This window comes from Arvicanthis niloticus, chromosome 4 (assembly GCF_011762505.2).
Source record: "Arvicanthis niloticus isolate mArvNil1 chromosome 4, mArvNil1.pat.X, whole genome shotgun sequence".
In the NCBI taxonomy this organism is placed as follows: domain Eukaryota; kingdom Metazoa; phylum Chordata; class Mammalia; order Rodentia; family Muridae; genus Arvicanthis; species Arvicanthis niloticus.
Window position 1 is genome coordinate 101,109,566 of NC_047661.1, and position 26,217 is coordinate 101,135,782.

A 26,217-nucleotide genomic window follows, 5' to 3' on the forward strand; every position below is an offset into this window, starting at 1 on the left:
TATTCGTTTGGTAATGTAAAATCATGCAGGGGTTCTGAGCTTTGAAGTATGTTCAAAGAGCAGTTTCACAGTATGGGTCACTGGGGACATCTGGGAGAGGTCGGAAGGAGGAGGGCAGATGTGTAAAGGTATTTTATAAGCTTGAAATTACATGGAAAAAATCATCTCTTATGTCTCCCATATGCCCTTTTCCATAGTGAATCAAAATTGTTCTTACCAAATGATTAAGACCCGCAATAGTAGGAACTTGAAGGATTGTGTGCAAAAACCCTACTTTGACATTTTTCTAGTTGGGGGAGACCAGCTATGTAGCTGTTGAAATAAAGGAGACAGCAGGTAGCAAAAGAAGGGAAAGGGAAACTCTGGAATTGGAGTCAGAAGTTGGTATGACACAACAGAAGGTTGGCATCTGGCCATCAAACCAGAGTCTTGGAGGAAGGCTGCTGAACCTTTTGTTTACAAATCATTTCTTCTCCCCTGGCCAGCCCCTTCTAGCTAAGGATTAACATCATGAAGCTCTTATCCATGCTTAAACATCATAGTGTATACTCCTAAGTGATATTTAAGTGGGCGCTGTACCCTCCGATGGTGGATCCAGTTAAAAATGCTGGGCTTTTTAGAGAACAGTGGTTATTCTAAATGTAGATCAACAAATAACTGCTTCCATATGCTATTTGGGATTTCTTTTATCTGCAGAGTATAAGATAAAGACAGATGATTAAAGATCAGAGGAGCAGGTTATGATATTCAGCATTTTCTATGCTTTAGAAGAAATGGAAGATTCCTTTAATGTGAATGGGAGGGAAACAGCTTGCCAGTGTGTTACATGTCCATCTGACCCGGTCTTTAAACTTCTCTGGATTTGATAGTCATTTTGTTTGAAGTGACTGCAGAAGCGACTCTTATTTTATCTGAGTAAGCTTATTAAAAGGCACAGAGCCAGTTCCCAGTTCTTCAAACGAGCTTCAAGTTTTGATTTTCTAGATTCAGCAGCTTTGGCTCAAACAATTCTCCTTTAATCATAAAACACTGAAATTTGAAAGAAGCAAAGTGGTCAGGTCTTGAGAAGTTTCTGGTTTTTTCCATATTCCATATGGAGATGTAGAAAAAGATGTTAGTGTGCTGAAAGGCCTGCTTGGATAGGACCTGGATTCACATTTGATTAGGTTCCCCACCTCCTCTCCTTCCTTCCAGTACTGAGCCTCTGCGTATGTAGCTGTGCACACACATTTGGTCCTGTTCTTGCAACGATGATATGGACCAGAGCTTTAGAGCAGCCATGTGTGAATGATGAAACTACATGGTATGTTTTATCTTTACAAAGTCATCACTGGTTTATATCAGAACAGTCTAGAAGAGCTTGCCTAGTCCAGATGAAACCAAATAAATGTCTTTATTTTAACTACTCAGTGTACTCATTTCAGACACAGCATCTTTATGGGTGTTGTGGGTACTTTGCTGAAGAGCTGGTAGAATTCTAGAAACCCAGCTCTGGGCCTCTCATGCACTGTGAGATGTTCAAGAAGCGTGCATATACCAGTATGACAAGGGGAACGGTCAGCTTAGGAGCCATTACCTAAAGCTTTTCTATCGCCTCTTTCACCTTGTTCTCCTCTGTTGTTGCTGGTTGTCTTGTCTGGAACTCACTATGTAGACCAGTTGGTTTCAAACTCATAGTTATGACCTACTTCTGGCTCCCCTGTGCTGGGATTACATGTGCCCTATGCCTGCTCCCTCTTCCACACCTTTTTTTCTAGTGTTAAAACAATGACATTTTGGGAAGTGGGTGTGCTACTAGCAATTTGAAGTGGGGGATTAAGTAAATTAAGTTTTTAAAAATTTCTTTTGAGTCAGTCCTTCATAGTAGAAATTAGTTGCTTTTGCTATTTCTTATTCTAAACCATTACTACAAAGTACTATGAAATGACCTTGTGTCTGCGATGGCACAGGAATACAATCGAGAGACAAGTTTTTGAGTCTTTTAAGTCCTCTCAACTGCCCATCCTGTTAACAACACAATTCTGGAAGATTGAATGCATGTGAAACAAGGACCCTTTTATTTCTGTAAATCTACTCCAAACTTAATATGCTCAAGAATATCATTTAACCTGATTTTATCTTTTGACGTTTGCCTGGAAATACCACAGCAGCTACAAATTGCCAGAGATTGCTGCTCTGCCAAAGGAAAGCCCTATAAATACTTATAATTAGAATGGCTAGTCCCAGAGGCAATGAGAGGTATGTTTAAAATTCAGTGTGTCAAATGCTTAACTTGTGCTCTCCTACGACTTCCTATATGATAGAGTTCTGAAGAACGTGGTCTTTTCTGGGACCCATAGCACTAGTCATGCTAAAGGGCATTTCCTACATACACATTTCATATATGTCAGGGACAGTACAAGGTCTCAGTAAGTTGACTTTTTCCATAGCATCTGTAGGAGCTGGAGAGATGGCTCAGTGGTTAAAAGTACTGGCTGCTCTTGTAGAGGTGGTGAGTTCAATTCCCAGCAACCACATGGTGGCTCCATAGCATCTGTAAGCATTTACATAGGTGGATTTATTAAAGGACTTTCTGAGTTTAATTCAGACAGCAGAGAAAAAGCAGACTCCAGTGTTAGCTAATGTAAGACACTGCTTTCTCTTGAGATGATGCTCTGTAGAGAATAAACACAAATGTCCTCAGCACATGCCCCAAGACCTAAAATAACCCTTCACTTTTTTTTTTTTTTTTTGTTTTTGTTTTTTGAGACAGGGTTTCTCTGTGTAGCCCTGGCTGTCCTGGAACTCACTCTGTAGACCAGGCTGGCCTCGAACTCAGAAATCTGCTTGCCTCTATCCCCAAGTGCTGGGATTAAAGGCTTGTGCCATCAGTGCCTGGTTCCCCCAACTCCCCCTTCACTTTTTAATTCTAGTATTTTGTTGTTGTTATTCATCTTAATGACAAAATATCAGAGAAATTTGGATTATTGCTATTAGATTTCCTGAGCTGCCTGGTCTCAGATCCTCTCTTATTCAAACTTGTATGGGAATTTCATCCAATTTTCATTTGTGGGGAGTTGAAGGAATTTCAACAAACAGCCTACTGCTATGCCAGCCAAAACTTAAAATGTTTGCATTAGAAACATTTTTTAATACACCATCTATCAATGTAACACAAATTCAGCTAAGCCAGAAAGGAGAGGCCCTGAGTCACCCATGTTTTTGACATCCAGAAACATACCAGGACAAGGTTTCCTCCCTGAAGTATATAATAGCATCTACTAGGAGCCCTGCCTGTAGTAGACAAACACGTGGTTAGAAAACTAGTCAAGATTTTTATTAGATGTCCTTCAAATCTCAAGCATAATGGTTAACTTAAAGAACATCTGGAGTTTGGGCTGGGAAGATAGCTCAGTCTAATAAGAGACAAAATGCTTGCTTCATAAGCATAAGGACCTGAGTTCAAATCCCCAGGACCCATAAAAAGCATGTTGGTAATCCCAAGGATGGAGAGATACTAGGCAGATTATACAGAAGCTGGTCAGCTAGCTGGCAAAGTCCCAGGCCAATAAGAGACACACTTCCTGCAACAAGGCCACACCTACTTCAGCAAGGCCACACCTCCACTTCCTGTGGTCAATCATTCAAACACTTGAATCTATGGGGGCCATTAATATTCAAACCACCACACTAGCCATCAGCAAAATGCAAAACTATGTTGAGATAACACTCACTCTAGTCAGAATAGTTATCATCAAGGAACCTGACAGCAGATACTAGAGAGGATGTAAAGATAAAGGAACCCACATTCACTGTTAGTGGGGTGTAAATTAATACGGCCATTGTGGAGATCAGTTTGGAGATTTCTCAAAAAAAAAAAAAAAAAAAAATTAAAGCTAGAACTACCATATGTCCCAACTATCTTACTCCTGGAGGTATAGCCAGATAACTTCATCAAGATATCTCTACCCCCATGTTTATCGCTGCTTTATTCACTATAGAAAAAAAAACTGGAATCAATCTAGTTGTCCACTAACAGATGAATGATGAAAGCTTGGAATGAATATATATATATATAACACACACACACACACTATTCAGCTCTATAGAAAATGAAATTAAAAGTTGAAGGACAATAGTCTTAGAATACATAATATTAAGCAAGGTCACATATTTCAGGAAAAAAATAAAACCCTGCACGTAAACAGACATACATGTGGGTGGGTATAATATGCATAAAGGAGGACAGGAAAGACTAGATGTTAGGGGACAAGGAAGGGCTGCAGGGACATGATGGCCTAAGTTATGAAACAGGATATAAAGCTGCTGTTCTTTTATTCTAATTGTTAGGAGTTTTTATTTTGATGATAAATAAATATATAGAGATACATTTGATACTGAATGTATTGAGATACATAATTAACATTGAGTCTGGTTAGTTTTGATGTGTTATTTTTTTCATTTTTTAAAGATAGCTACGTAGTCCTGGCTGTCTTGGAACTAGCTATGTAGATCAAGGCGGCCTCAAATTCTGCCTGTGTGCCACCAACACTGGCCCTGGTGTGCAGTTTTTGTTTTTGTTTTTTTTTTTTTTTTTGTATTTTTTTTAATAGTTTAAAAAATTTAAAGATAACATTTACTATAAAATATAAATTTTATATTTTGAAATAAATCTGAGAAGCATACTCTCTTGGCATAAAAGGGAAAAAAAAAAACCCTTCCCTAAACTTTAAAGATATATGATTTAACTTGAAAATGGGGAGTTGTCAGGAACCTCAGGGAAGGGATTTATCAGCCAGTAGTTGATGGCTGCATAATTATACAAAATGGTCAGCGCTATTAGAAGGTTCAAACCTCTCCTAACACAGGAGGGATGAGAGTATATTTTAATAAGGCCGTCAGTAGTTAGTTCTGGCCTTTAGGAGATTTCTACTAGCAAATTATTAAATGTAAACGCTTTAAACTCTCATTCAAGTGGATGTCTTGGGAACAGTGGGACTTTCATGTTTTTTAAGGAAAAGTGAGTAAGGGAGGCTTTTAAAAATTATTCATTTATTTATGTTACATCTGGATGGCAGCTTCCCCTCCCTCCTCTCCTCCCAGTCTCTCCCTCCCACCTTCCCTTCACTCCATCCACCCTCCTCCTCTTCTCGGAAACAGGGAGGAAGAGTTTTTAACATCAAAATAAATTACCGTTAAAAATTGTTCCCCAGCATGAAATATGTGGATGGTTGATAAAAGGCAGGGTTAGTGTTTGGCAGGCAAAAGATTGGAAGTTTTGAAAGACAGTGATTGTGTGTGGTGCACGAATGCCTGGAGTGTCAGGTAGGTGGAGGCAGAAGGGCAGGGCGTGCCAGTCTGAACACACATAGTGAATTGCCTGCTAGCCTCGGCTACAGAGTGAGATCCTGTCTTAAAAGAACAACACAAAATAAAATACCCTGAAAGGTGTAAAAGAAGTTCTGAGATCAGCTAAGACTTTATTCTTTAAGTAAAAATAAGAGCATATTCATCCTGACAGTATGCAAACTTGCCTTCATCTTTAGTAAGTAGCAAATGTATATGCACATCAAAAAATTAATACAAATTTAATCCAACTTAAAACTACCACTAAATGCTTGGCTTTCTATTGTTGCATACCCAGGGGCATGTACAGCCCTGGTCCCTGCTGTAAGTGGAGGTCAGGGCCCGTGAACAAGCAGCTGTCATCTTCTGAGGAATAGGTAACCAGGTGCATTGGTTAGTGTATTCTGGGCCCAGAAGTATCACTTGGGAACTTAGGCCACTTCAGGAATATTTGTTAATGGCACAAGACAGTTAAATAGTAAACTAAATGTTTAAGACCGATGAAGGGTGCAGTAAAGGTGAACGTACAATAGATTAAGTATGCTGACTGGGAGGGTTGCAGAGTAAGCTTCGTGGAGATGACATCTAAGTAAAAAATATGTAGTGAAACATGTCAGTATATGCTGACATAGTTTTGCTTGCATTTGACTCACAGTGGGTAATAACTGAGGCTTTTTTCTAGGGATCAGATGGGTCGCACTAGCTCAGGCAGGGACACAAAGGAGGGTTAGCCATATTTATGACTCCATGCAGCAAAATGAACATGGCAAATCAGACAATGATTGTGTGCTACACTGTGTGTTCCTGTTTGGTAAGGGATTGCCATCTTGATGCTCTGTCCAAAATTTCCACTCATTTTTCACATTTACTACTTCTCAGAAAATAGTAATTTAGACTTAGGGTGAAATGGAAGTAAGACGTGAGAACAATGGGCTTCCAGGAGAGGACAGTGAGTTTGAGGGAAGAGAAATGGTAAGATGGCTAAGTTTGCAATAGGTCAGGATTTAGAACAAGATTGATTTGTTATAGTTTAACATTCCTAGCTGTTGATCGATTTTCATACCTGGAAAAAAAAAAAAAAGCCTTACATTTAGCTCTCTCCCTTCAGGTACGGTAACAACTCGAGGAACTATGCAGTTCGAGTTGGGGATTATCATACTTTGGTACCAGAGGAGTTTGAACAAGAAATAGGGGTTCAACAGATTGTGATTCACAGGAACTATCGGCCAGACAGCAGCGACTACGACATTGCCCTGGTTAGATTACAAGGACCAGGGGAGCAATGTGCCAGACTAAGCACCCACGTTTTGCCAGCCTGTTTACCTCTGTGGAGAGAGAGGCCACAGAAAACAGCCTCCAACTGTCACATAACCGGATGGGGAGACACAGGTAATTATAAAAACAAAGAAACAAACTAGGAAAACTTGACAGCTTCCAGTCTGTTCATGTTAGGATGTGCAATGGTAAGATCTTGGATTGGTGGTTCTCCATCGGTGGGTCACCTAAGGCCACCAGAAAACACATATTATTCATAATAGTAGCAAAATTAGTTATGAAGTAGCAACAAAAATAATTTTATGGTTGGGGGTCACATGAACTGTATTAAAGGATAGCAGCATTAGGATTGAGAGTCATTGCCTTAGGTGGGCTCTAGCTTAGATGCTTGAAGTCTGCCAAGTCTGAAATGTATACACACAGCCTAGATTCACATCCCAGACTCTCGGTTTTCTACACTGTTGGTTCTAATTCCAAATTTTAGCAAAAGCTGATGGAATTGCCAGGTGTACATTTAAACTTTTCCACAAATGACCTAAGAAGCAGACTGTATGAATACCACTTGGTATTCCTCAAGTCTGTTAGTATGTGGAATTGTATACACTTCTAATTCTGAAGCATCCTCATATAATACTTTCTTATGCTACACAGCTACTACCTTAGCTACTACTTGTAAGTACCAGCCATTTTGAAGTGCCTTCAATGCTTCAGTATTTTTAAGATTACTAAACTGTTAAATGTGATCATTAGCTGAAATTCCCATTGACTTTGGTCTTCTTTTGGTCTGTGCAGGTCGTGCCTACTCAAGAACTCTACAACAAGCAGCTGTGCCCTTGTTACCCAAGCGGTTTTGTAAAGATCGTTACAAGGGACTATTTACTGGGAGAATGCTCTGTGCTGGAAACCTCCAAGAAGACAATCGCGTGGACAGCTGCCAGGGTGACAGTGGAGGACCACTTATGTGTGAAAAGCCTGATGAGACTTGGGTTGTGTATGGAGTTACTTCCTGGGGGTATGGATGTGGAATCAAAGACACTCCTGGAGTTTATACTAGAGTGCCCGCCTTTGTACCTTGGATAAAAAGTGTCACCAACCTGTAATTTATGGAAAGCTCAAACAGTAAAGAACAGATAGGAAGCATTCTGTCTCTATACTTGGCACCATGCCAGGAATGACATCTCAAGCCTAAACTCCTTTGATCTTGAAAGAACCCAGCAGTTCAGGGATACAGGTATTTACTTCACTGTAATTGATTTTTAACATTCTTGCTTATTACAATTTCTATGTAAAGTGAAATTCCAACAAATCTTCATAAAACTTGGAGGAACCTTTCTTAGGCACCCATGATTTAATCTACTTAAAACCCGATTTTGCCTCTATATATATATCTCAATACTGGCACATCATTTTCTAAAGTCCAATTTTCCCCCCTAAGCATGAAACTTTTCTTAACCTCAATAGCATGTTATATGAAATCCAAAGCCAGTAAAGGACAAATGTGCAAGCTTTACTTAACTAGTATTGAACAAGGGACATATAGCTATCAAAATCCTCATTTCCCTATAACTCTAGGCAGAGGTCAAACTTTAATTCTGCCTTTTGAACCATGATAGAACATGATCTACTGGCACCTTCCAGTTAAGTCCCCAGATTGCCCAAGACTAACCTGAAACTGTGTTATAGTTGAAATCTAACTTTCCTTTAAGCATAATATATCATGGAATGAAGCACTAAGTGGCCATACAACTTAACTGACCACTTGTGAAACCATGATCTTACAGCAGCCCTTTTCAAATGTGAATGTCTGGTGGCAATCTGGACCCCAAGTTGCAAGAATCTCAATGCTGAGGAATTATATCTCCTTGGTTCCCAAGCTTCCCCGAAATAAGGTCTATCATACTCTTGAACATGAGTGTATTGTCAAGTACCTCAAATTCCAGACACCAAAGTAGGACCTTATATGGCTACAAATAATCCTCTGGCACCTGTTGTCACAACACACTAAGTCGACTCCCACACGCTTACAAAGCAGCAGCAACAGACACTTTTCTGTAAGGGGACCCATTTGTTGGTTGCTTGCATAATCACTCAATTCCAAACTAATATGAGCTATTATTAACCCAGTTATTTCCTGTGCAAATTGTCTCCTGTATCATAATCCCCATTCACACAACCTCCAGAAATAGGACACGGTATCATTACACACAAAACAATCCTTTATTTGATACAAAATACTCATTGTCAAAACTTAGATTAGAAGACCCCCTGTAAGGTGACCGGATCTCGACTATTACAGTACCTGCAGGGAGGGAAAAAAAAACCATTACTGAGTATCTGTGACTTTATGTCGGGCTGTTCACTTGTGTTACATAATGTCAGTACAAGTGCAAACTGCACCCAACAGTAAAGGCCTACTCACTGCCCAAGACCACGCGAGGCATTCATAAAATTAGTCTCACCTTAACACGTGTTCCACTCCTCAACAGCAACGAGTTCAGGTGTCACCTAGGAACATTTCAACACTAGTTTAGAAAACTAATTCCATTTTTCTAACGTCGTGCATACTCTTTTAACAGTCTTTGAATGTTACTTGCTCAAGTCAGAATCTGGTACCAATGAAATGGTGACAGCTTTGCCAATAACAAGAACATGCTCTTCCATGGCTAGGAAGGGAGACTGCCACAGGCGGCAGGTCCCAAAGATACATGGAGTTTCACAACCCAGAAATCCAGCTGAACCCAAAGGTGTTACTCACCATCTGACCCAGCGGTGGCGAACTAGGGGTGGTGGCGTCGTCTAACACCGTATGGGCTTTACATGATGGTGGCCGGCGTGCTAGCCTTCACCACACTCTTGCAGAGTAGACGGCTTGCGGCCAGCACCATAATGGCCTTGTGTCTCCCGCATCTTGGCCATTCAAAAATAGTGCCCACAAAACTATTCCCCTACAAGCTTACAACCGGACCGCAGCCGAAGAGACTTCTGAACAGTGCGCGCACGCTTTTATAGGCTGGGCGACACTCTCCCAAGAGCCTGTGCGCGAAGGGCGGGGCTTGCGCTCCCTTTCCGGGACCTGTCCCGCGCCTAATCACTTTGATTGGTGCAGGCGGCCCGGATTCGATGAGTGCGTCACAGGAATGGGTGGGCTTGGGAGGTGGGCGGAGAAAAGCCGAACTCAAACCTCAATTCTCGCGTTGTCTGAAGTCTCGTTGCTGTTGCTACGGTAGTTCGCAGATTTGCTCTTCTTGGCTACTTTCTTTTCCGGCACCCAAAGTCGAATAATGTCCCTTCGTTGCAGCCTCCCCTCGCATCACTTCCTATCGCGCCCGCCTTTTGTCTGGTTCCGAGAGCTCTGCCCTCATCGGGGTTGATGATTCCGCTTGCGCCCCTCAGTTTGCCCTTTTGATCTGATCTCACTTATTTTTGCCTGACACAGCGCTCCGAAAGGTTTCTCGAACCCAGAGAACCAGACGACTGGGCAGAGCGAGCGTCTGTGACGCGCAGACCCTCCCGGCTCTCGTCTTTTCCGGAAGGACGAATGCATGTCTCGCTCCCGGGTGCAGCTCGCTATGAGACAGAATAGAAGGTCCCGGGGAAGCCTTTATGATGGAGCACTGAGGCGGCAGTTGCCGTCGTGGAGAATGTTAGAAAGTTGCGAGGGAGACGGGTTGTGTTTGCCCACGAGATCGCTACAGGCTTGGAAGGGTGCAGTTAGAGCATCATGGACTGAACCCATTTACTGGAGACAGCATTTGCATTTGAAGGACCTAGAGGTGTTGGTAAAGCTCAGCACGCTCGCCGAATATCTCATTTTACTTAAAATATCATTAATGAATCGAAAGAACTATGAATAACAGGGCTTAAAACGCGGCGCTTTGTCCAAACACACGTCATTTAGATTCTAGATGCTCTTCTGAGGGTGTCCTAAGGAACAGTCTCTGTTAGTCCTCCTGAGCTGGGAAGTCCGAGATTAAGAGTCTTCCTTCTCTGGCCAGTAGATGGCAGCCTGCATCTTTTCTGAGTTTCTCTTTTATGCCTGTCTGCACCTCAGGTTTTATTAAGGGTCTACTAACCTCATTCCAAATACTGCCATGTTCAGAGAGTAGGGGTTAAAACTTCAACGTAAATTTTGGGAGCACACCATGTCTTACTGAAAATATTTAATGAAACAGACATTAACCATTGGACTAGGTAGCTGTAATGGAATAGTGATAGTTTATGTCCTTGTATGTTCCTGTCTTTTGACTAAACTTTTGTTTTATCTGAAACAGAACTTTTAAAACCTGCCTTTTGCCACTTTTTCTGTTCGGGTTCTTCCTCCCCTCCTCCCTTGTTACCCTCCTCTCCCCCACGTCTGTTATCTGTGGAAGTTGTTTTTCTGCTTTTAGTGTTTTGGTCAAGTATTGTTTTTTGTTTGTTTGTTTGTTTTTTAAACTTTTTCACGGTGGTTTTTTTCATTTTTTATTGGATATTTTATTTACACTTCAGATGCCATCCCCTTTCCCCATTCCCCCCCCACAGAAAACCCCTATCCCATGCCCCCTTTCCCTTTTTGCATTTATACATTTTTTTAAAAAATGTTAATCAAAAGCTTTATAAGTTTGGTAATACTCAATCAGAGGTGTAAACCACTACCCAACCTAGATATATCAACTATCTTTGACTGGTGGAGATATATGAATATCTGCCTCCCTGTCTCCCCCCTCTTTCTCTCTTTCACCTAGCTTCTCCTCTCCTTCTACTCCTCTCCTTACTCCTTCTCTTCCTCTCAGTACTCCTCCCACCTTAGCTTCTCCTACATATCACCCTTCCTGTTAAAATGAAACTTTTCTCCCAAAATACAATTAGAGCATAATTATGCCAATTTGTACCACTGAGGTACAAGATAGTCCTAATACCCAGTCCATCATTTTGTTGACTAACCAGAACCTCTGTCATCTATCCTAACTAAAACACTTAGTTCTGAACCTGGCTTTTACCTTGGCTTTAGAATGAATGTCAGCTGAAGACCATCCACTCAAATCTTTTCTCTCAAGGTAAATAGCCAGGATTGGCTATGAGGCTATAAATTTTCAATCCCATCAGAGATCCAGAATGACTGAGTTAACTATAATTGTGGGAAGCACAAAGCATAGCTTCTAAACCTTAGCCAATTTATAGAGACCTCTGAACACCTAGACACTCCCTCTACTACAAAACGTTGGAGCATCTGTTCCTCTTCCTTCTGGCGCAGGATCATCTGACAGACCTTAGTGCTGCAGAATTATTAAGGGCTGATTACTCTGTCTAGGCAGATATAATCAGTCAACTATTCTGCAAGTGTGTCCTTTTCTGGACAGTAATTTGTCTGTAGAAGGAAAGAGGCAATTCTTGTTTAGTGGCTGTCTCACCACAACTGGAGTAACTCCAAAGATGCTCAAATTCTTCTTAGAATTCAATACAGGAAGCTGTCAGGAGCAGACAGGTCTCTAATCAAAATGAACATTAATACTGAAATGTTTGTCAGGTCAATTCTGTGGACTTCTGACGTTTTGAAAACCAACTATCCATGTAAGGTAATCTGGACTGTTGTCTGTTAACTCCACTCAGCTATTTCTAAATAAAACATAGAAAACACCCTAACAATACACTCCAAGCCATGAATTTGCTATAGGCCCTTAACTCAAAGGCAAACCATCTCAAATCTGTTAAAAAAGTTAAAGAAGTACTAGGTCCAAGCCTTATATTCCTAAATGTGTTATACTGGTACAATGCCTATGAGAGTAACAATATTCATCTTACTTTTATATCAATAAGAAGCTTGTACCAATGAAAACCTTAAAATTTGTAATCAAAGTAAATTGGTGCCATTTAAATTATATCTTCATCTTGATAATAATTGTACAGATTTCTACCAATAGGTTATGGCTATGCAATAAATCCTAGCTAATCCTCTCTATTCCCATAAAACCACTACTTTTCCCTAGAAAGACAGCCCAACATTTACCACCTTAGTCCCCAAGCCCAGGGAATAGGGGCGCTGACTCTTCATTAGCTTCTTCAAGCTGATTATGGGCGTTGGGATATTAGAAGAGGAGTGGGGGGAAGAGTAAATTGATAAGCCCCTGATGCTGTGTCTTCACTGCCTCCAGATGGAATTCTAGGACCTCAGAGGTTTGAGCAGGTCTGCCCAGCTTGCTTGATGAGTAGCTACACCAAGGCTGATCATTCTGCAATATACAATTCTCAAAACAAATTTTAGTATCAAGATAATTTTTTTTAAGAGGGCTGACATTTTATTAAGGATGTTGGTTCTAACCGCTTTTCTTTTTTCCCCTGTTTTATTGGATATAATATTTACATTTCAAATCTTATCCCCTTACCCCATTCCCCCCACCACCCAGGAAACCCCTAATCCCATCCCCCCTCCTGCTTCTATGAGGGTGTGCACCCACCTACCCCCCACTCCCCCCTCCCCACCCTCAAATTCCCACCTTCCCCCCCAGTGTTCATCCTTCATGGGACCAAAGATCTCCTCTCCCACCTATGCCCAACAAGGCCATTCTTCCCTACATATACAGCAGGAGTCAAGTGTCCCTCCATATGTGCTCCTAGGCTGGTGGTTTAGACCCTGGGGAGCTCTGGCTGGTTGGTATTGTTGCTCTCCTCATGGGGCCACCAGCCCTTAAGGTTCCTTCAGTTTACTCTCTAACTTCTCCATTGGGAACCTTTGATCAGATTAATGGTTAGTTGTGAGTATCTGCCTCTGGGTATGTCAGACTCTGGGGGACCTCTAAGGAGATAGCCTTATCAGGCTGCTGTCAGCTTTCCCTTCCTGTCATCCATATCAGTGTCTATTTTTGGTGACTGCGCATAGAATGAATACCCAGGGGTAATGGTCTCCATACAACCTTTCCTTCAGATTCTGTCCCACACTTTGTCTCCATATTTGCTCCCTTGGGTGTTTAGTTACTCCTTCTAAGAAAGACCTAGGCATCCACACTTGTTCTTCCTTCTTCATGAGCTTCATGTGGTCTGTTAGTTGAATATTTGTTGTTTCAAACTTTTGGGCTAATCTCCGCTTATCAGTGAGTAAATACCATGTATGTTCTTTTGTGATTGGGTTACCTTACTCAGGATGATTTTTTTTTTCCGAGACAGAGTTTCTCTGTATAGCCTTGGCTGTCCTGGAACTCACTCTGTAGACCAGGCTGGCCTCGAACTCAGAAATCCACCTGCCTCTGCCTCCCAAGTGCTGGGATTAAAGGCATGCGCCACCACTGCCCGGCAAGGATGGTATTTTCTAGTTCCATCCATTTACCTAAGAATTTCTCGAATTCATTATTTTTAATAGCTGAGTAATATTCCATTGTGTAAAGGTACCACATTTTTTTGTATCCATTCCTCTGTTGAAGGGCATCTGGGTTCTTTCCAGCTTCTGGCTATTATAAATAAGGCTGCTATGAACATAGTGGTGCATATGTCTTTGTTATTTGTTGGGGCCTTTTCATGGTATATGCCCAGGAGTGGTATAGCTGGGTCCTCAGGTAGTGCTATGTCCAATTTTCTGAGGAACCACCAGACTGACTTCCAGAGTGGTTGTACCAGCTTGCAACCCCACCAACAATGAAGGAGTGTTCCTCTTTCTTCACATCCTCGCCAGCATCTACTATCACCTGAATTTTTGATCTTAGCCATTCTGACTGGTGTCAGGTGGTATCTCAGTGTTGTTTTGATTTGCATTTCCCTGATGACTAAGGATGTTGAGCATTTCTTAAGGTGCTTCTCAGCCATTCGTGTTTCCTCAGTTGAGAATTCTTTGTTTAGCTCTGTACCCCATTTTTTAATGGGGTTATTTTGTTGTTTGGTGTCTAATTTCTTGAGTTCTTTATATATATTGGATATTAGCCCTCTATCAGATGTAGGATTGGTAATGATCTTTTCCCAATCTGTTGGTTGCCGTTTTGTCTTGTTGACAGTGTCCTTTGCCATTTGATGAGGTCCCATTTGTCAATTCTTGATCTTAGAGCATAAGCCATTGGTGTTCTGTTCAGGAACTTTTCCCCTGTGCCTAGGTATTCGAGGATCTTCCCCAACTTCTCTTCTATTAGTTTGGTCAAGTATTGTTATGAAAACTTTGATCTCTACAAGTGGATTTGATGCTTTGACATATACTAGTATTTGCATTTTCCATTTTCTCATGGTGAAGTGCCTGGCGGAAAGACTTCAGTGAACACTTGGGGTCATGGCAAACAAAATGCTTTCAAGTGCACAGTGCCTATTTCTGATACTGAAAAAGATTTGCTCTCAGAATTTGGGATGTTACTTCATTTGTGAGTGCTTACCTAGCAGCACAGACCCCTGGGACCAGCCCCCAGCAAGGCATACAGTGGGCATGGTGCACATGCCTGTAACCCCAGCAATAGTGGCTTTCAGGTTAGAGTCTTGCTTGTTTGGCTACCTATTAAGTTTATGGACAATTTAGGGTACATGAGACTCTTATCTCATTTGGGATAGGGGGCTGGAAATGTATCTTAGTGACGCAGTGTTTGTCTGGTAATCACAAGGCCTGTGAACAATCTCCAGCACCACAAGGAAAAAACAAACAAACAAACAAACAAACAAACAACAGCAAAAGTAATTTTCTCCAGAAGGTGGACTTTAATTCCTCTCCTGAATTGCAGCACCTACTTCATCTTGAGTTGTGTTTCATGACTTGATTTCATGAAGGTGCAAGGTAAAGAGAGGAGGAGATTCTAGTCTGGTTTCTCTTGCTGTGATACATCATCATCAAATGCATCTTGGAGAGGGAGACTTTGGCTTCCATTTCCACATCATAGTTCATCATTGAGGAAAGCTAAGGCAGAACTCCAAGCAGGAACTGAAGCAGAGACCTTGGAGGAGTGCTGCTTCTTGCCTTGCTCTTGGCTTACTCAGCCTGCCTCTTTATACAATCAAGGGCTAGCCTGCCCAGGCATGGCACTGCTCACACAGTTCTGGACCCTCCCATATCCATGGATAATCAAGAAAATGCCCCACAGCCAAGACGACAGGCCAAAGCAATGGAGGCGTTATCTCAAACAAGGTTCCCTCTGCTTAGATGCCCTAGTTTGTTTCAAGTTGACATAATAAGCAGCACAGAGGAGAATGTATAAATTAATGGTGTTGGAAAGTAATAGACACTGCCTGTTCTGGGTAATAAAAATGTGAGTGATAAGCATCATGTTAAAATAAAAATCAAAGTATGAATGACAGGTAATGATCATGGTGAGCACTCTGATGCAGTAGGGTGAAAATAAGACATTTCTCTCTCTCTGGTCCTGTTCCTCAGAGTCCACTCCATATTCTGACCACGAGGGGAAAAAAAACCAGATAAAATCATGCTTATCTAATTCCTTTAGGTTAACAATCAGAGAGAATCACACTCTGTCATTTTTGCATTTTTTCCCCTCAAGTCTGAAACTTCAGAATTGAAGTTTAACACAAAAGCAGTCATCATTTTACGGCCGATCATATAAGTGCTACTTTTAAGGCAAGTGCTACTTTAGTGACTGCCCGTCTCTACTCTACTCTGAATTTGAGACAGATGACACTTCTAATCAGTGAAGATTTGAATTTAAATCTGGTGAATTTTATCACCATCATGCCAAGGCTTGGAGTCTTAGAATCCACTTGAGAGAATGTGGGAGTAGAAGAAGTGGAAATTGCTTGTAATGATTTTTTAATTTTTTTCCCATTTATGGAGGGTAAAGGAGGAACCCTTGCGCTGAGCAAGTGCGCCGGGCGTATTGCTGTTCCGCACTGAGCAAGTGCGCTGGGCGTATTGCTGTTCCGCGCTGGGATGGACTGAAGGCTTCGCTGTAGAATACCCATTCCTCAGCTTTGCTCCTTCCATGACGTGTGAGATTTCCCCCTTTTGGTTTTAGTGGGGGAGACTGGTAATACTCAGAAAACCATAATTAGTATTCGGTTATCCATCTCTTAAATGAAGGCTGACTTCCACGGGAGAGACCATAGTCAGAAAATAGCCTGAAGCTTGATTTCATATGAATGAACACCACTGAAATTAAGATTGAACCTAAGCATTCCATCATTGTGATCTTATAATGGGATTCTGCTGCAGAGGAAATTATTGTTAATTTAATGTGCAGAAGCTGGGAGTTCTCAGTCTGTAACACACACACACACACACACACACACACACACACACACACACACACTTCCTGTTTAGAAAGTCTTGCTTTTTACATGATTTCAGTAAATCTCGGTTCTGCAGACAACTCCTACCCTGGGTAGACATTTCTTAACATCAGTACAAAGGTTAATAAGTGCATGGGAAAGTGCGCAGTGTCATCAACGATCAAGACTTCCATTTACAGCCAGTTGGAAGGACTATTATAAACAGAGACAGCAACAGACAGTGCCGGGAGCTGCAGAGGAAAGGCGATCTTAACTCAGTGCAGCTGCTACAGATCCAGATGTGCCTAAAGATCTGGGGAGAGGTCTGGGATGAAGCAACCAATAAGGAAATGCAGAGAGTGGGTTAGGTACTGAGCAGGCCTCACCGTAGTCTAAAGACAGCTTACAGGGAGGGACTGTAAGAGGGGATCGAGACTAGACTTGGGTGAGGAGAAAAGCCAGTGAAACGTTGAATTCTGAAACAGAAAAGTTTTCAAAGAGGAGGACAATCCACTGTTAATAGCATACACAACGTGAGCATTTGAGTTAGCCTTACACAGGCTATTTGGGGTCTTTTAAAGAACTGTTGTAGGGACAATGGTTTGGGAAAACCTGAAAAGGGATGCTGTGGAGTAGAAGAGAAACGGAGCTCTACCTGGAGATCAAGCGAGTGCAGTCTGAGAGCAGCTGAGGCTGGGTCCCTGGGGGCTGTGGTGGAGATGGAAAACTGCCGGTGCTGGAAAGGGTGGATGAGCTGGAGCTAGTGCACAAAGGCTGGGGTTAGCCTGAGGCAGTGGTTGTCTACCTGTGCGTCCTGATAAGGGTGGCACATCAGAAATCCTGTATATCAGATATTTACACTATTCATGATTCATAACAGTAGGAGAATTACAGTTATGAAGCAGCAACAAAAGTAATTTTAGTTTTGGGGGTCACCACAACATGAGGAACTGTATTAAAGGGCTGCAGCATTAGGAAGGTTGGGGAGCGCTGGTCTAAGGTAACAGCTGAGAACTCTCCAGAAACATAGGTGGGAACAGGTGGTGGTTGGCTGTTAGAAGTGATGGTGCAAACTTCTGAATGTATTCTCCGATCAGTTGATTTTCTCCTGGGGAAATACAAAGGAATGCCATCAACTTCCAGTTAGGATAAAGGAGGCTCGGAGATTTGAAGGGAAAGGACAGAGTATAATTAGAAGACAGTGTCAATAGACATAGAAATGTAGTGGGGGGGGGCGGGTGGCCCTAGGAAGATGACTGAGATTAAGAGCACTGACTGCTCTTCCAGAGGTCCTGAGTTCAATTCCCAGCAACCACATGGTGGCTCACAACCATCTGTAAAGGGAACTGATGCCCTCTTCTGGTGTGTCTGAAGACAGCTACAGTGTACTCATATAAATGTAGCAGGGATTCTTGGATTTAGTGGGAGTTTATTTGGATTCTTGAAACAAACTTAAATCCAAGTCTAGTCTGATTGTGTATTTTCTCCACAATGTGTCCAGCTGCATAGATTCAAGTGTGCAGCCGGTGGGTGGAGCCAGGAAGACGGTGAGCAAGAGGAGGGATTGCTGTGAGGGAAGCGCCATATGGATTTCTTACAGAATTTAAGGCAGCCAGGAAGGAATGGAAAGAGATGAGAGCATCAACCAAACTGGAGGTGACAGTGCATTAGAAGAATGTGGGATCTGGAGTTCCTGGGTAAGCATTTGGGAACAGGAAACAACTACCATCTTCATTATGATATCAACAACATCAACTGCAGGAGATACGGTCTCTCCACGATAACTAGACTTGCCCAGGTGATCTGAGAAGAAATTAGCTGCACCACTTTAAGAATGAACTTGCTTGTATAATTTTGTCTACTTATCTGGGGCATGCATGTCTGCTGTTAAACATTTAACATCTCAGAAGCTCGTTGTTTTCTTCTCTACCATTTCCACATGACTTGTGAGGCTTTAATTTTTTTCTTATTTTGCTACATTCATGTATGCAAAAATATTATCAAGGTAACCTTTAACATGGCATATTAAATGGAAGATCTTGTTTTTTGGAATGTCTGTCTTTTGACATTTGTAAACTACTTAATGCTTTCATAAAATCATTTGGGAATTTAGTTGTCACTTGTTAAAACTCTGCTGCTTGTCTTTGCTCATCACAATATACATTATAGATGTTTCCTGAGACATTAGCCCATTCCCCAAATACATTGAGCCTTGTCCTTAAGAATCATAGCTATGCAAAACGGTGAGATGAACTGATAATTACGTGTCAATTTTAGATAGCCACTAGGTGGCGCTGTTATCCAATTATTTAGTCATGGGTAAAACCCTAGAAAATTTGAATGAAATACATTGATTTATTATCGTGCATGAATTTATTGATGTAATTTATTGTGAATAATGACATGAAAGTACCAGCATTCCTAATGGCTTTGCCAACCTGCCCGTGGACTTTGTTTTATATAATAATGAGTTTAGAAAACGATGAGTTTTGAAAAATTTGATTTTATTATAAAGCAACAACTGAACAGCATAGCCTACAAATAAAACTAAAACACAACAAGCCTTTCTTTTGTAAGATTTTATTTTATTTTTAATTATGTATATGTGTGTGTTTGCATGTGGGTTTGTGTATATGAGTGTAGAGGTCAGAAGGGAGCTTCAGATTCACTGGAGGCAGAGTTACAGGTAGCTGTGAACTGCCTGAGAAGGTTGGGGAACCAAACTCAGGTCCCCTGAAAGAGCAGCAAGCACTCCTAAGCTCTATGTATTAGAATGGTTTACAGGCTGTGGTCCAGCTAGTCCATCAATGGCTGTCTACCAATGAATCCAGTAGTTGTTCGGCACATGAGTTTGGGTGTGTCAGCTGGTCTGCAGTATATGCCAGAACCCAAAGTAGGCTCTACTGCTGGCGGAAGGGAGAATTTATTAGGGAGAGTGAGAGCAGGCAGAGAAAGAGAGAGCAAGCTTCCTTTATGTCCTTTTTATAAACTGTCAGCAGAAGGCGTGGCCCCACATTAAAGGTGGATCTTCCCACCTCAAAGGATCTGGATTGAAGCCATATCTTGCTGCCTCAAAGATCTGGACTAGAAGTGTGTCTTCCCACTTCAAACAATTTAATTAAGAAAAAATTCTTCACACATGTGTGCAGCCAGGATTTTAGTTAATTCCAGATGTAGTCAGATTGATAACCAAGAATAGCCATCACACATGTTAAGTGGACAATCGGCAGTTTTAATCCATCTGATTAATGCTGTCTGAAGCATTGTTAATTCATCATTAATGTGAAGCATATCTAAACGCACAACTACTGAAGTGATGTTTCTGCCTGGTCCACCAGAGGGCGAAGAGGCACCCTATTCACCTTACCATGCCAGTGCTGTTTGTATGTTGCATGTTCAGTTCAGTGCTGCTTGTTCAAATGCAAAACCCAGGATGAGAAATGACAAAAGTCTCCATAGGGCATGCGTAAGGAAAGTAGGACCTTACTTTATAGCACAACTGACAGTGCTCAACTTTGCCCAAATCTTTACTGTATCTCTACCAAAATTTTCCACTAGGGGAATGCCTCCCGTAGCCCCTGATTTTATAATGAAAGTAATTTCACAGAAATGACCAACCTTGGCCCTGATTCCTATTATACAATATTTATAATTAGAACAGATGATCACTGTTTTGAATTAGAAAATTAGATTTCATTTCCTTTCTTTTTGGTCAGAAACCAAGGATTATAATGATTTTTTACTAATTGTGTTCCTTGAATCTATCTATCTATCTATCTATCTATCTATCTATCTATCTATCTATCTATCGTCTCATAAGATGTGGTCTCCTGTATCCCAGGGTATCGAGAATTTGCCAAGTAACTGAGGTTGACTTGAATGGTTGAACATCTGTTTTTTCTCCTCTATTTCTCAAGTACTGAAATAACAGACACTAACAACCATGTGTCTTCCTGCTGTCTGTGTCATGCTGGGCGTCAAACAAAAGGCTTCATACATGCTAGGCAAGCATTCTACTGTCCGAGCTACATCTCCAGTCCCTAGAGAATCTTAATATTCTTCTTTACTAACATAAGAGAAAGACTTTGGGTGGTCTTCAATTATATGCGTTTTAGTAAGCTCTTGTCTTAGAAAATTTACAGAAAACCAAGTAGAATTAGAACTAGCGTTGGAGACAATGCATGTGTTTTTGTATTTCTCTAGTTTAAAACTCTCTCTTATCTGTATGTGAGTTTAATGTGATCAAGTAGTAAAAAAATAGAAATCAGAAGGCTCCTGAAAATTCAGATCTTAAATTTGATAAAAATGAGTAAGAATTTTTTAAAAAAATACACAATTCTTTTTAGGTACTAAACAAAACAGAGCTGTCTATATAAGAAAGCAGATTGAAAGAGATGGAAAGGACCTGCCCGTGAGGTTGCTTACTGTGTCTCATGGATGTAACGATAGATTGCAGCTAACTCCTGCTGAGGACTCGAGTGCTCCTTATAAGATTCATAAGAGGATGGGGAGATGACTCAGCTGTTAAGAGAATGCTTGGGTTCAATCATGAGGACAAGAGTTCAAATCCCAATACTCAAATAACAACCAAGCATCCTTCAAATGCCCATAACTGCCTCAGAGGGATGCAATGCCCTAGAGAGGGTTTTCTGAACACACAAGTATGCATACTCACACATACACAGACACATACATACATGTAATATGGATCTTTAAAAAAATAGTATGAGATTTGCAGAATTTTTGTCTTCATTCTATAGGGGACTAGGCCGAGTCATTGAGTTAAAAGTGGGACTCGCGTGTGGCTCACAGCCCACAGTCCTCATGGATGCTGGGTGTAAAGGCAGAAAAATGTTGACTCTGTGATAAATTAGAGCTTACATGCTTAACTTTGCTACTTTGAGCCTTGGAAAGTTATCTTTCATTTTTCAAGCCCCCTTTTTCATTTATAGAGGGAAACAGGGAGACTCTTGTGATTTTAAGAAATGTAAATACCGTTGCTGGAAAGGCAGACATGCTTGTTTGGTCTTACACTTTATTTTGATAACTTTATTATGAGTTATTTTACTTAAAGGGTGTACATCTTAATATGGCAACTGAATAAGAACCTCCAGTCCAGGCCCCAGGGAGTGGGAAGGTCTGGTGGGGTGGAGGATTGGGGATGGGGTGGGGACATTCTAGTGGAGACCAGGGGTGGGGGGTGGGGTGGAGGGGAGGAGGTATGGGATGTAGAACAGTCCGAGGGTGGACCAGAAGGGGGATAAAGTCTGGAGTGTAAAAAATGATTAAATAACATTAAAAATTAAAAAGAACCCCTAGTTCAATTCCTGATCATCATATTGAGCACTTTTGTTAAATCAAGCAGTTCACAAATAGGGGCATCTGTCAGAAGCATTCTCAAAGCAGCTTGACATTCTGAGCTCAAGCTCTGCCTCAATAAAGGCTCACATCAAGGTTTTGCTAGGTGTCCCTGGACATCCCTTTATGCTACAGTCACATGCCATCCCCACATGCCATCCCCAGGAACCCTCACCATTCCTTAGGCCCTAGAATCTTAACACTGGCAAGAGTCATTTTCCAGTCACCGCTGGGCACTGGTAATTGTTGGAAACCTCAGTAAATGACTTGTTCTTTGAAGACTTGCAATTTAGAGCAGGGCGCCATGATAGTCAATGCTGATTGCCAACTTCACAGGTTCTTAATCGACTCCAGAGACAAACTCCTGGATATGCTTATGAGGGAGTTTCTTTCTTTTTTGTTTTTGTTTTTTGAGACAGGGTTTCCTGTCTGTGTAGCCCTGGCTGTCCTGGAACTCACTCTGTAGACCAGGCTGGCCTCGAACTCAGAAATCCGCCTGCCTCTGCCTCCCAAGTGCTGGGATTAAAGGCATGTGCCACCACTGCCCGGCTAGGAGGGTGTTTCTAGGCTAGTTTAACTGAGGAGGGAGATTTGTCTTTTGATGTAGGTGCCACCATTCCAAGGGCCTGGATCTCAGACTGACCAGAAAGCGGAGCTTTCATTTTTCTGCTTCCTGCCTGTATGTACCACGAGGCCTGTAGCGTGTAATTATTAAAACAAAACAAAAGAAAACAATCCACGCTATTGCCGGCTAGGCACTGGTGGTCTTGGTCTGTTCCCAGCCCAGTACACAGCCCGAGACCCTGTGTTTCTCCTTGTCAACACCTCTCCCACAAACACCAGCTTTGCCTCTCCAGAGCTCAGAGACAGCTCTCTTGTCCCCTGCTGCCAAGCTGCTCTCTCCCCCTTCTGCCTGGCCCAATTCCGGCCTGGCTAAATTCTTTCCCTCTGGCCCACCCGAGTCACCTAGAATGGGAAACACCAGACAATCTTAGTTTAGAATCAACAGATGACACAACCGCTGGGCGTGGGAATCTATCATCCTAAACAATCAACTATTCTATGTTAGAAATCTTCCGGTGGCGGAATCCCCATTCTACACTTCGCCTGCTTTAGCTACTGCCCGGCTACCCAAAAGGCACATTCCCTCCTCCTGCATCTCTCTTCCTCTCTTGGACCCGGAAGACCCGCCTCCCCGCCCAGCGATTGGCTTCTTGTCATCTTTATTATCCAATCAATTAATTAGGGGAAAATTCGGCCGCAGTGGCCAGCTTCCTCATGCTCTTGCTGCCTAACTTTCCCCAGCTCACGGGGCTATATACCACGAGTCCAAATAAATCCTTTATTCCTTAAGTTCGTTTTGTCAGGAATTTTGTTACAGCAAGGAGAAACGTAACTAACAGAACATCTTATTCCCAAATTCTTCTAACAGTTTGACTAAGGGATTCAATAGTGTTTGCTAGGCAAAACCTGTAAGTCAGACTGGAAATCATTGTTACCTATGGACTACAGTAGTGTTCCCTGATTTAACTGGAACATTTTCAAGTGTGCAGCCAATATGTCTTCAAAGACCACAGGGGAGTCTTTGAATCCATGAAGAAACATACCCTGCAGTGTTGAAGAGTGCTTTCTGATTTAGGGTCTGCTTATTTGAAGGCAAAAAGTAATTGTGACTGGCCGTCAGGGGGAATGCAAAAGCCTCCTGTATTAAGGACAGTGAACTGTTTTCACTGGACTGCTGTTTCAAAAGAGGGAAGGGATTTGGCACTGTATGGGAGATTGTCCTGGGCAATTTTACTAGTAGGTATCGAACAAAATGATATTCCTTAGAAATAGGCCTTAAAAATAAAAAAAAACCTGGCAGAATAGGAACATTTTAAAGGAGACAGGCATGGCTGAATCAAATTGCTTTTTGAGAAATGTGTGGAACATGTTTTGGCTTTGCTCAAGTGCCTCCAGCCACCCAAAGCCCTCCTTTGCTTAGGGGAAAGTTGGTGTCCCCTGTTCTAAATGACTTTCGAGAGCACAGTGTTTTAACTCTTCCTGGAGTGCCCTGGCTCGTGTATGTGAATCGGCAGTTTTTGGTTTCAGGGTTCACAGCTGCAGATAAAGGGTCTGTTCAGGCAGTGCTTTTACCTGCAGAGTAAAAGAGTGCATAGCAAATCTCTCCCTAGCGATGGAACATTCATTACAAATATAAGCCGAATCAGGTGGATATTGCCCAGTGGCTGTTGGAAGCCAGCCCTTGGGGCTTGCCCGATCTCCTGTAATGGGCACAGTTCATAAAATCCTTTCATCGTCATCATTAAAACTGACTTTGTAGCTCTGGTGTCGACCTGAAAGCTTAAGGGTGTGTTCCTCACTCTTGGCTGCATCCAGGGATCCTGTGGGAAAAATAATGATTGGAGATGAAAGATTATGGAGTCCCTGGACATCCTTGGTCCTCTGCAGAGTTGTCATTAACTGGGGCTAGCTGGTGCAGTTGCTGTTTGTCAAGCCAGTTATTTTTTTTTTAAATAGAGGCTTATTTATTAATTATATGTATATGTACCACATCTGGTATGCCTTGGTCCTGGAAACCTGACTGAGCTAATGAGGGAATGAAGAAAAGACAGACACACAGACACACATGGCTGTGTTCACTCTGGTGGAATAGTAGCATCTATGCACTGACACAGGACCAAGCTTCTTACATAAAAATGAGGAGGGGTTAGCTAGTCTTGCTAGGGGAGTCTTGTAGGGGAGCAGTCTCAGGTTTCAGTCATCAGGGGTAGAAGAAGCTGCAGTTGCTATTTTTGTTTCCAAACATTGGACAATCAGTCATAAACACTTATATTTGGACCAGAAGAAGGCTCAGCACATCCCTGATCCTTACCTGCAGGAAGACTTTGCAAATCCCCATAGGTCTGTGGAATTCATTGGTCCTCGTCAATAATATACATTCACTTAGGACTTTGGTGGATCCCCATGAATATGTATAAGTGTATGTCTGTGTGTATATACACATGAATGGTGCTTCCTGTGGACATCAGAGGTGTTGGAAGTCCAGGCTTCAACTTCAGTAGTGAGCTACCTGATGGGGGTGATGGGACCTGAATGTGGGTCCTTTGCAAGAACGGCAAGTGTTCTTAACTGCTGAGCTGTGTCTCCAGCACTATCAAATAGGATGTTTTGGTTTGAGAATTTGGGGCAAATCTTTCCCACAGCCTATTCTTACAACTGTCAAGAGCCTCTGCCCTTTACAGTCAATGCTTGGGTTACCAACTTTGGGTATTTTGGATAATGATGGTGAGTTGCTCAGCCTTTTAATGTCCATCAGTAGAAAAAGATACATACCACGGACTCAATTCTTTGTAGTTCTCAATGTCTGGTGCATGTTGCTACTCAGAACTCCGCTGCAGAAGCAGAAGAAAGGGAGTGATCAGTGATTGCACCTGATCAGGACACATCTCTTGTCCCCATCTTATTCACACTCCAATTCTTTCTCTGTTCAAACCCAATCCTCATGTCAGCAACCCTAAAGATGAACTTGGATATCACAGATATGCACCTTTGTCTGTCCCGTTTGCCAGCATGTCCACACTGAAGAAATCTCTACAACTTACCATTTCTATAGTCCCTTTAACTGATATATTGGGATGGGTAGTAGAGTTGAGACTACGGGTACCACAGGAGCCAATCTTTTGCTTTTAAAATCTCTAGTAACAGTTGAAACTTAAAAGAAAATAAATTTTAGGGTCAGAATGCTGTTACCAAAATGAAGATGAGGCTAGGTCTCCTATGGTCCAACTGTGTAAGCCATGCATAACTTCACTTAGAGCAAAGTCAGCTTGCTCTTTTAGCTATTGATTGAACAGAAGACTGTTGGGAATCAGTTCTAACGTTTTGTCTTCATTTGACTCTCAAAGCGGTGCTTTCAGACCTGAGGGTCTCTCCCTCCACCCCAAGCTAGCTTTGATTGGTAATTGCTGTACAGTCAATGGCTGGGCAGGGAGACAGAGGCAGGACCTTTAGATTGCATGGGCAAGGGACCAGAGGAGAGAGAGAGAGGAGAGACGGAACCGCCAAGACAGGGAAGCAGAAAGATGAAGCTTACAGGCC

At 42.0% G+C, this 26,217-nt stretch overlaps 1 protein-coding gene, 1 long non-coding RNA gene and 1 other non-coding gene across 3 annotated transcripts in view; 1 reads left to right on the forward strand and 2 right to left on the reverse strand.

Annotated features, from left to right (window-relative positions):
• The window catches only part of Prss12 (serine protease 12), a 60,444-nt gene extending 52,704 nt beyond the window's left edge, over window positions 1-7,740 (forward strand). The window contains exons 10-11 of the mRNA XM_034500689.2: window positions 6,434-6,714; window positions 7,393-7,740. Of these exons, the coding sequence (XP_034356580.1) occupies window positions 6,434-6,714; window positions 7,393-7,700 (589 nt within the window). The 3' untranslated portion in view covers window positions 7,701-7,740. The remainder of the gene's footprint in view (window positions 1-6,433; window positions 6,715-7,392) is intronic.
• Window positions 7,741-8,798: 1,058 nt separating this feature from the next.
• Window positions 8,799-9,623, reverse strand: LOC117707280 (uncharacterized). Its single transcript, XR_004606637.2, has 3 exons — window positions 9,356-9,623; window positions 9,060-9,105; window positions 8,799-8,899 (listed from the first exon to the last, which is right to left on the reverse strand). It is a non-coding gene; the product is annotated as an uncharacterized LOC117707280 (long non-coding RNA).
• LOC117707967 (small nucleolar RNA SNORA24) lies at window positions 9,182-9,311 on the reverse strand. Its single transcript, XR_004606705.1, has one exon. It is a non-coding gene; the product is annotated as a small nucleolar RNA SNORA24 (small nucleolar RNA).
• Window positions 9,624-26,217: the final 16,594 nt, after the last annotated feature.